General features: G+C 58.9%; 1 protein-coding gene across 8 annotated transcripts in view; it reads right to left on the minus strand.

Annotated features, from left to right (window-relative positions):
- The window catches only part of RABL6 (RAB, member RAS oncogene family like 6), a 34,368-nt gene that overhangs the window by 7,532 nt on the left and 16,647 nt on the right, over window positions 1–10,189 (minus strand). For 5 of the 8 annotated variants that reach the window (XM_017505538.2, XM_017505532.2, XM_017505535.2 and 2 more), the window contains exons 3-7: window positions 9,645–9,692; window positions 6,936–6,988; window positions 5,379–5,470; window positions 1,479–1,619; window positions 1,021–1,129 (exon numbers count right to left, since the gene is read on the minus strand). In XM_017505538.2, the coding sequence (XP_017361027.1) occupies window positions 1,021–1,129; window positions 1,479–1,619; window positions 5,379–5,470; window positions 6,936–6,988; window positions 9,645–9,692 (443 nt within the window). The remainder of the gene's footprint in view (window positions 1–1,020; window positions 1,130–1,478; window positions 1,620–5,378; window positions 5,471–6,935; window positions 6,989–9,644; window positions 9,693–10,189) is intronic. The other 3 variants (XM_017505533.2, XM_017505536.2, XM_017505540.2) reach the window with 1 other exon arrangement.

Genomic DNA, 10,189 nt, shown 5'->3' on the forward strand with positions numbered 1-10,189 from the left:
CGAGGAGGTCCAGGTCCCCCAGACCCAGTCGGGGCAGGCCAGGACGAGGAGGTCCAGGTCCCCCAGACCCAGTCAGGGCAGGCCAGGGCGAGGAGGTCCAGGTCCTCAGACCCAGATAGAGCAGTGTGGGGGAGGAGGCTGGAGCCTCGTTGTTTGCTGGGCTACTTTGCAGCCAGAGCTGGCCTTGGCCCCTTGCTTCCAGGAGGGAAATGGAGTTTAGTCCACAGACCAAAGTTGACCCCTTGGTTTTGACACAAGCACCATGGAAATGTGAGCTGTGGGCCAGGCGTGGTGGCTCAATCCTGTAATCCCAGCACTTTGGGAGGCCGAGGTGGGCGGATCACGCAGTCAAGAGATCGAGACCATCCTGGCCAACATGGTGAAACCCCGTCTCTACTAAAAATACAAAAATTAGCCGGGCCTGGTAGCACACGCCTGTGGTCTCAGCTACTTGGGAGGCTGAGGCAGAAGAATCGCTTGAACCCAGGAGGCGGAGGTTGCAGTGAGCCGAGATTGTGCCACTGCACTCCAGCCTGTGACAGAGCAAGACTCTGTCTCAAAAAAAAAAAATTAATTTAAAAAAAATTAAAAAAGGAAATGTGAGCTGTGAACAGCGAGGGCCTTAGTGGCTCACGCGTGTCAACCCAGCACCTTGGGAGACTGAGGTTGGAGGACAGATTACGCCCAGGAGTTGAGGCTGCAGTGAGCCACGACTGCACCACTGCACGCCAGCCTGGGCCACACAGCAAGACTTTATCTCAACACACAAAAACGACCAAAACCACAGGGGGAAACTGAGCAAGGTGTCCCCGCAGAGGTGGAGGGGCGTCTGGGCCTGGGCCCGGCCCTCAGGACCTGCACCCTCTGCCACCTGGGCAGGCAGGCACAGCAGGGCACTGGGCCCTGGCCAGCAGCTAACCCAAGCAGGCCCAGGTGAGGAGGGAGCCCCGTCGCTATGTAGGAGACACAGCAGGAAGGGGCAAGACCAGTGCCCACTCCGCCTGCACGGTGAGTGCTTACCTGAAGCTGCAAGAAGGGGATGTTGAAGAACTTATGAAGGTACTTTAGGCCAAAGCTGTTCTTCATGGAAGACTCAGCATAGCGGAAGTAGGAGGAACCTGGAGGTCTGCTTTCAGGAAGGAAGACAGATGCAAGAGCAACCTTGCCCCCCATGCCAAGGACCACCCCTGGGCCCACGGCCACTGGTCCATACTGCCCTCCCTCCTCCTGGAGGCTCCTGAGGCCACAGGACCCTGCTGAGACTCCTGAGCAGCTGAGCCGAGTGCCCTTCTGCAGGGGAACCCCAGTACCAGTACCTCACCCTGGCAGAGTTCCCAGGCACTGCCATCTGGGAGACCCAGGCTTCAGGAAACCCCACGCAGTGGCGCAACCCCTCACATCCCCCAGCCCCCACGATAACACTAATACCTCCCGAGCCCCTCCCAAGGCCTCTGCCTCAGCACCTCCCCTGCGCTCACCTGTCCAGGTTGTCAATGAAGTCACGCACGTCGTCTGGCAGGATGACTCGGTGCTCGCCCATGTCCCGGTAGTTCCCCAGCACGCACACCGGCACGTGGGTGGGCACTTTTGGAAGCTCCCGGAGAATGTAATTGAAGGTCCTTGGGGAACAGGTGAGGACCTGGCTTAGTTTCAGCCCCTCGACGCCCTGTCCCTCCCTGGGAGGCTGCTGTGCGCGCAGGCCTCAAGACGGGAGCACCAGCAGGAGCACGCTGCGTGCCTGCAGAGCTAGAGAAAGTGCCGCAGGTGCCTCTGCACCCTCCCAGCCTGCAGCTCTGCCCGTCTGCTCCCTGAACGCACACTGGACTGCACTCCACAGTGGAGCGCCCCAGCCTGTCTCTGCCTGACCTCTCCCTGACCGCACACACTGGACTGCGCTCCACAGAGAAGCACCCCCACTGTCCCTGCCCATCCTCGCCCGGATGGCACGCACTTGACTGCACCCCACAGAGGAGCACCCCATGTCTGCATCCTTACAAAACCGCCTCAGGTTTTGCCTGCACCCACCCTCATCCTGCCCTGTCCCATGTGCCCCTCGGCATCAGCCCAGCCCCGTGGCTGCTCCTCCAGGGTCCCTGCCCACCAGGGAGGCCAAGGACAGCAGTCCTGGGTGCCCCTGCTATGGCCAGTCAAGCAGGCTTTTTTTTTTCCCCACAAAAAGCAACAAATGTATTAACATCACGTATTCTAATATGCATCAAAGTTTCAAGCATGTCATTTTGAACCTCAAATAAGAAATCACAGTATATAGTGTTAATTAAGAAGGAAAGAAAGGAAAAAGTGGTAGCTGCCAATCGTGGGTTTTAGTCCAAAATGAAAAGGTAGAAAACATTTATGTTGGTGGATCTGCGTTGATGCCGTATTTCTCCTAGAGAAGCTTCAGCTGTTCCTCCTCCTTTGCGTCCACCCTCTGAAATGCCCTGTTGGCATCATAGCACAAAACCACAAGGCATCTGCTACAAACACTGAATCCCCATAGGTGATCACACGCACTCCTGGCATCAAAGATGTCCTCGCAGACCACAGAAGCCGTTCCTCTGGTTTCAGGTGTGCTCCCCACTCTGATTTGACGAATAGGTCCTTATTTCCCAAATACATCCAACATTTCTTCAGCTGTGATTCTGTGCGGCAGATTTCTTTTTTTTTTGAGACGGAGTTTCCCTCTTGTTACCCAGGCTGGAGTGCAATGGCGCGATCTCGGCTCACCGCAACCTCCGCCTCCTGGGTTCAGGCAATTCTCCTGCCTCAGCTTCCTGAGCAGCTGGGATTACAGGCACGCGCCACCATGCCCAGCTAATTTTTTGTATTTTTTTTTTTTTTTTTGAGACGGAGTTTCGCTCTTGTTTCCCAGGCTGGAGGAGTGCAATGGCGCAATCTCGGCTCACCGCAACCTCCGCCTCCTGGGTTCAGGCAATTCTCCTGCCTCAGCTTCCTGAGCAGCTGGGATTACAGGCACGCGCCACCATGCCCAGCTAATTTTTTGTAGCTTTAGTAGAGACGGGGTTTCACCATGTTGACCAGGATGGTCTCGATCTCTTGACCTCGTGATCCACCCGCCTCGGCCTCCCAAAGTGCTGGGATTACAGGCTTGAGCCACCGCGCCCGGCCTGCAGCAGATTTCTTATGTACAACATCCGACTTACTTCAGGTGGAGTCCAGTGTTTGCCCTCTTGGCCACTTGCATGGCCACCCTGGTGGGCTGACGAGGTTACACAGCAAATACCGAAATTCCTCCAGACACCTCTGGAGCTGGCTTGGCTTCAGGCGCTACACTGCGTTAGATGCAGGACATCCACATCCAGGCTCTGCCCGAAGCTGTCACAGAACCCCGGAATAGAGCCGTCTAAGCGGGCTATTTGAGAGCCTTGTCTTCGGCAGACATGTCCCGGCACGGACGGCAGGTCTCCAGGATCTGCCTGGCGTGAGCTGCGAGTCTCAGCTGCATGGTTTTCCAAATGGCTTGTGAAGAAATTAGTAGTGCTTCAAGTGACAAAACTTCCCCACAACTGACAGAAGCCAACACGAGTGGGTGAAAAACGCAACGTCCTGTGTTTCTAACTCAATTTTCTTTTATTCTCACAGTCATTTAAACTGGCCCCCTCACCAAGGCCAGCCCGGGGGCACCTCCAGCTTCCTCAGCAGGTGCCCTCTGTCCTCCGGCGTCTCCTGCCTCTCACGTCTGTGAAGGCATGTCTCCCTAGGCTGGCTCGAGTCCTGTGGCCCCTCCTGCCCACTCCTGCCCACTCCACACGGCAGCCTGGGTGCCTGCAGCTCCCCCCAGGCCATTCCCGTGGCAGCAGTGGGAGGTGCTGTGGAGGCCACTCTGCGTCCATACTTAGCTTCATTTGGGAAAAGTCACTTCCCACCCACCAGGCTGGCCTGCTTCCTAGACAGGAGAGGCTGGAGGGAGAAAGCACCCCTGCTCGTCCAGGTGAGGCTGGTGTGTGTGCCTGAACTGGACTCCTGCCCTGGGTGGCCACCAGCTCCATTTTGGTTCTCTGGCAGTTCATGTGTCACACCCTCCCCAAGGGCTCTCCTGCTGGCTGTCTGTATGCCACCTCCACCAGAGGGCTCTCCCAAGAGCTCCATGGGTGGTTCTCCTGCTGTCCGTGTGCCACACCCCCCAGAGGGCTCTTCCACTGGCTCCATACGTGGTTCTCCTGGCATCTATGTGCAACACCCTCCAAAGAGCTCTCCCTTGGGTGCTTTTGATCAGTCCTTGGTGATGGCACTGCAGGCTAGGAGGGCAGGCAGGGTTCCCACCATTGGCAAAGGTGGACAGAGGACCAGAGCATGGCCAGCCAGGCGCTGCAAGCCGCCCTCAGGCCTGAGCTGCTGATGTGTGCTGAGTGTGCGCCCCGTGGCAGGTGGTATGCTCAACCCTGGTGTGGGTGTCTTCTCAAAGTAAGAGAAGCTGCTGACCAGGCGCCCAGGCCAGACCCCCTGCTGGGAAGAGCAGACACCTGGGTGTGTCAGGCTTGTTGGGCACAAGCTGTTGCTGTGGGTAGGAGGGGCCCACACCTGGAGGCTGGTCTTCACTCAGCCTCATTCTTCCAGGAGCCTTGCACCCAGTGTGTGTCCCAGCACTCAGCGCTAGGGCTCCAGTGTGTCCTGGGGGACACTGTGTCCCTGAGGAGCTGAGGGGGTCCCAGGTGACTCCACACAGTGGCCTCTGGGGGGTCCCGCCTGGTCCACCAGAGATTGTCCTGTGTGTGCTGCCCTTAGCTGGTTGTGACATCATCTTCTTGCCAGAATGAATCTTGGCTGTGGGTCCTCTTGGGCCATGGAAGATGGAGGTCTCGGAGAGCCCCCAACACAGGTGGCCACTTGCTTCTGCCAAATCTCAGATAATTTTCAGGAAGAAATATGGGGCTATGAAGGTGTGTGCCTTGCTCCAGGCGCTTTTGCAGCCAGTGTGCACCATCCTGGCCCACATACATAGACATGATCAGTGCCCAGCCCGACATCCAGGCCAGTGCCCCTCTTAGCTGAGCTACCACGGCTGCCCAGCAAGCAGCCCTCAGCCCTGCAGAACGATGCTGCTCTAACCATCATCTGCTGCACAGAGAGGGTTCCCAAGGGGCTGTGGGGGGTGAGTCCTGGCAGCCCCTGGCAGCTCCCTCTGACCACACCAAGGGGCTATGAGGGGTGGGGTGAGTCCCAGCAGCTCCCCCAAAACTCCTTCTCACCATGCTAAAGAGCTGTGTGTGGGGTAAGTCCTGGCAGCCCCTGCAGCTCCCTCTCACCACGCTAAGGGCCTGTGTGTGGGGTAAGTCCCGGCAGCCCCTGCAGCTCCCTCTCACCACACCAAGGGGCTATGTGTGGGGTGAGTCCCGGCAGCCCCCGCAGCTCCCTCTCACCACTGCTTGGTGATGTCGAACATCATGACCACCCCGTTGCAGTTCTTGTACACGTCCAGGAACTCAGCATCCAGAGCCATTTCGGACTCCGCCTGGGCATAGGAGGGAACAGGTGTGAGACTGGCCCAGGCTGGGCCCTGCCCATGTGGGGCACAGTCCTGGACAAGGCTCCATAGTTATCATCTTTTTTTTTTTTTCCTTTGTACAGTTTTTCTCGTTGCCCGGGCTGGAGTGCAGTGGTGCAATCTCGGCTCACTGCAACCTCTGCCTCCTGGGTTTAAGCGATTCTCCTGCCTCAGCCTCCCGAGTAGCTGGGATTACAGGTGCCCGCCATCACACCAGGCTAATTTTTGTATTTTTCGTAGAGACAAGGTTTCACCACGTTGGCCAGGCTGGTCTCAAACTCCCGACCTCAGGTGATCTACCTGCCTCAGCCTCCCAAAGTGCTGGGATTACTGCACCTGACAGCTTGATAGTCTTCTAATCTGAAAAGATAATAGCCATTTCCATTTGGAAATGATATGCCAGGCCAGGCACAATGGTTCATGCCTGTAATCCCAGCACTGTGGGAGGCCAAGGCAGGCAGATCACGAGGTCAGGAGTTAAAGACCAGCCTGGCCAACATGGTGAAACCCTGTCTCTACTAAATATCAAATATTAAAAAAAAAAAAAATTAGCCGGGTGTGGTGGCGTGTGCCTGTAATCCCAGCGACTTGGGAGGCTGAGGCAGGAGAACTGTTTGAACCTGGGAGGCAGACATCACAGTGAGCTGAGATCATACCACTGTACTCCAGCCTGGACAACAAAGTGAGACTCCATCTCAAAAAAAAAAAAAAAGAAGTGTTGAAGAGGTGGTATGGCTAAGCACAGGTTTGCCCCAAAGGGTTTGACAATCAACACCAGCCTCGCTGGTGGCTCCTGGGACAAGCCCCTACCCGGGACCTCCTGCTCATCACAGCAGTGTCCACCCCAGGCCTCACGGACGACCAAACCACCACTCGAAAATGGAAGCAGGTGCTGTGCTGTCAGCTGTCCTCAGCTAGATGTGAATTCTGGAAGGTTCCAGTGCCCACAAACAGGCTGGCAGCTGAGCTGTGGGCAGTCACTCCACCTCCCACACCCTAAGGGGAGAGTGCATGGCCCTGTGGCGACCTGGAGCTCTCCTGGTGAGAAGGGCATAGGCTCAGGCTAGGTTGGCCCCAGGGGGCTCTAGGGAATGACAGTCACGCCCGCCGCCACCGCTGCATGATGTGTCCTGTGCTGAAGGGCAGAGGCTGCTGTGGCTGTGACAGCACAGGAGTTTGGCAAGTTCACTTAAATACCTCTCTGGTCATTCAAATGCAAATGAGGGGCCAGTCCAACTTGCTGTCTGCTGAGTGCAGGTGAACCGGCAGTCCCTCAACGCAGCCACAGAAGTGTGGGGTCCCCAAGCAGCTGGGAAGGCAGCAGTCCCGGGGCCATAGCATAACGGGGTGCTCGGGGAAAAGGGGTGTGAAGCGTTGGGCACTGGCTCCCCCACCCAGGGCCCCAGCCACCCACTGTGCACTCTGTACCTACCTCCTGTGGGTCGTTCTCCATCTTCAAGCCATCGCCTCGCTTTTTACATTTTCCTTATTTAAAAACAAACAAAAGTTACGAGGTGGAAGCCCTGGGCCACAAGAGGAGCATGGGCCCCCCACAGCCACTCAGGCCCCAGCTCTGGTGGGTGCCCTGTTCCACCACCCAAGGCAGCCTGCAGCTTAGGCACCCATGAGCTCTGGAGCAGCAGGACCTGGGCAAGGATGGACAGGCTGCAGTGGCATGGCCCGCACCCTGCACGGGAGGGCTTCCAGCTGAAAGAAGGGCTCCTCTCCAGCCCCAACGCCCAAGCCCAGGGCGGGGGAAGTACAAGGGATGAGGTGGAAAGGTGAGGGGCCTCCCCCTGGGATAAAAGTGGGGAGACAAGCACATGGACTCTCAAGTGACACGCCCCTCACTCCGGCAACCAGCCCAGGAAGAAAGGAGAGGGAGGTGGGGATCCCAGCCCCAAAGTGGCCTCGGGAGGAAGGCGGGTGGCTGTGTGGTGCCTGTGGGTCCAGGCCCCCGAGCCTCCACCATCAAGGTCACCACGGCTCTCCTGAGCCATGAAGGGCCATGGCCCCCTCCCTTTATCTCCACTGTTGACATGAGGAGAAAGTTCCCAGACCAGCCTGGGAACTCCAGGGTTCCAGTCTTGGAGTCTCAGACTGGGACAACATACAAAGCCCTAAGTACAGATGAGCCACGTGTTTCAAACTCCACCCTCCACTCATGCCACAGCTCGTTTCTGAACTGAGGATCAGACGCTCCTCAGGTGCAGGGGACGGACCCAGCCCAGAGGAGTGTGCCCAGTCCGGCCCACAAAGGGCTCAGCCGAGGCCCCAACACACACTTGGCACAGCACTGCTGGCTGGTGGGGACCTACACCCAGGAAGGATGCCCACAGCCTAACCAGCACCTCCTGGACGAGCCATCTGGCCTGCTATACCACCTCTGGGGAAATCAGGTGGGGGACAGAGGGGAGGGATGTTGGCTCGCCCAGAGACTTCTCCCTTTAGCCCCATCCCTGGCAGCCCCCCAGCTGAGCCTGCCAGCCTTGCCTTCCTCTCACCCAGTGCCCATGAGGCCTAGACCCCCTCCACTGTGTGCCCCACCGGCTGCCCTGGCCGCTGTGGAGGGTGCTCACACCTCACACAGCTTGGGGTGGAAGGCACATGGGGTGGAAGGCAATGCCTCATCATGGAGCTAAGTCCTTTCCCTCCTGAGGAGGTCCTGGTTTAGGCCAAGTGACCCTCTCCCAGTGGGTGCTAACAGGTGGGCGCAAGGGTACACATGGAGCCCCAGAACTCCCAGCCAGGGATGACCCCAGAGGAAGCCCACCCAGCCCAGCACTGGATAGGGTGTAGGAGGCACACACCTCATCTAGCGGCCGGCCTCTTCACCCACGGGCCTCCAGACCAGCCTGGGGCACAACAGGCCACCACGAGGGGGGCCCCATCCTAAGCGCTGGAGACCACACCCATTACAGCACCCGGATACAAACCCTACTCTGGGCAACCCTGTCTACGGGAAGCCTGTGCCCGCTCCACACATGGGCAAAGCCAGGGAGCCAGAGCTGGAGGGAGGCACAGGAAATCTCCGAAGCTCCAAAAGGCGCCTTGCCCCTAGTGGCGGAAGGGGCCCAAGATGGGGGCCAGGGCAGCCCCGCCTGAGCCACCTGGGGGCCGTGGACAGATCTGACAGCTTCCCCTCACAGTGGGGATGGGGACAATGACAGGGCGGTGGGTGGCTGCCTATTTTAACACCAGAGTTCATGAGAGCTCTACAGAGAAAGCTTCTGGACCACCAGGTCAGCATGGTCCACACAGAGTCCAGCGCAGTCTGAGGGGAGCCACAGGGGGCCCAGTACCCCTGCAGGAATTGAGCATCCACCTCTGACCCCCCATGGACAAACCCACCCAACAAGCACGGGTGGAGGGAGGGGAGCATGTGCCATCCCAACAGACACCACCACACAGAGTCCGCCACTGCAGCCTTTCCATCAGAGCCTCACGAGGCCACAGCCAGGCCTGCAAGGCTGAGGCCTGCCCTCAGCCAGCCCTGCACACACCACGCATGCACACAGACCACGGGCCCCAGGAAGGGCTGTGAGCTCCACCCTGAGGACTTAGAGGAACTTGTAGCCTTGCAGCTGAGGAGGAGACAGGCTGTCGAGGACACCCTGGGGGTTGCTGCCCTCCTGTGGCCCCCAGAGTGCGGGTCTGTGTGGCTGGGGCTCCCTGTCGGGGACACATCCCCCTGGAGGGACGGCCTTGGGACCCAGCTCTCGGGAGTGCAGGAGCTGGCCTGCACCCTCCTGTGGCCCCCAGAGTGTGGGTCTGTATGGCTGGGGCTCCCTGTCGGGGACACATCCCCCTGGAGGGACGGCCTTGGGACCCAGCTCTTGGGAGTGCAGGAGCTGGCCCCTGTGGGGCCGCCTGGCTCTAGGCTGCTCTGCCAGGCAGTGCAGGAAGAGAGCTCCTGAAATAACACCCCGGCCGCATACGGTCACTCAGGCGAGGAGGCGGCTAAAGTGGCAAAGCGCTTGGTGCCACCACTGGATGTGGAGGGGAGCAGAGCAGCCAGACCCTGGGCACTGTCCACAAGGACAGTGGGTGATGCGTGGGTGCCAGGAGGGAAGAAGAGAGGCCTCTCTGTGCAGAGCACACAGTCCTGCAGGTAAGTAGACACAGAACAGAGACATCTCACCTTTGTCCACCACGTCCCAGACTTCAACTTTCACGATGTCATCCGTGGCTAAAACAGGAGAATCCTAAGATGAGTGCCCAACATGAAGTTCCCAGGGTGGCGTGCAGAGGCCAGGCTGGTGTGGCTGACTGTGCCCTGCAGGCACCAGCTCCCACCGGGACTTCTGAGTGTCTAGAAGCCTGGGACGTGCCCTCCCCAGACATCCGAACGGCAGCTCCCCTAAGACACAGCTTCAGCCATAAACTGAACACACAGGCTCTCCCTCCCTGGTCCCAATCCTGGGCACAGCCCCTCCCTCCCCAGCCCCCATCCTGGGCACAGCCCCTCTCTTCCCGGCCTGGATCCTGGACACAACCCCTCTCTTCCCAGCCTGGATCCTGGGCACAGCTCCTTTCTCCCCACCAGGTCCTGGGCACAGCCCCTCCCTCCCCAGCCCCCATCCTGGGCACGGCCCCTCTCTTCCCAGCCCCCATCCTGGGCACAGCCCCTCTCTTCCCGGCCTGGATCCTGGGCACAGCCCCTCTCTTCCCAGCCCCCATCCTGGG

This window comes from Cebus imitator, unplaced genomic scaffold, assembly GCF_001604975.1.
Source record: "Cebus imitator isolate Cc_AM_T3 unplaced genomic scaffold, Cebus_imitator-1.0 Scaffold339, whole genome shotgun sequence".
NCBI lineage: Eukaryota > Metazoa > Chordata > Mammalia > Primates > Cebidae > Cebus > Cebus imitator.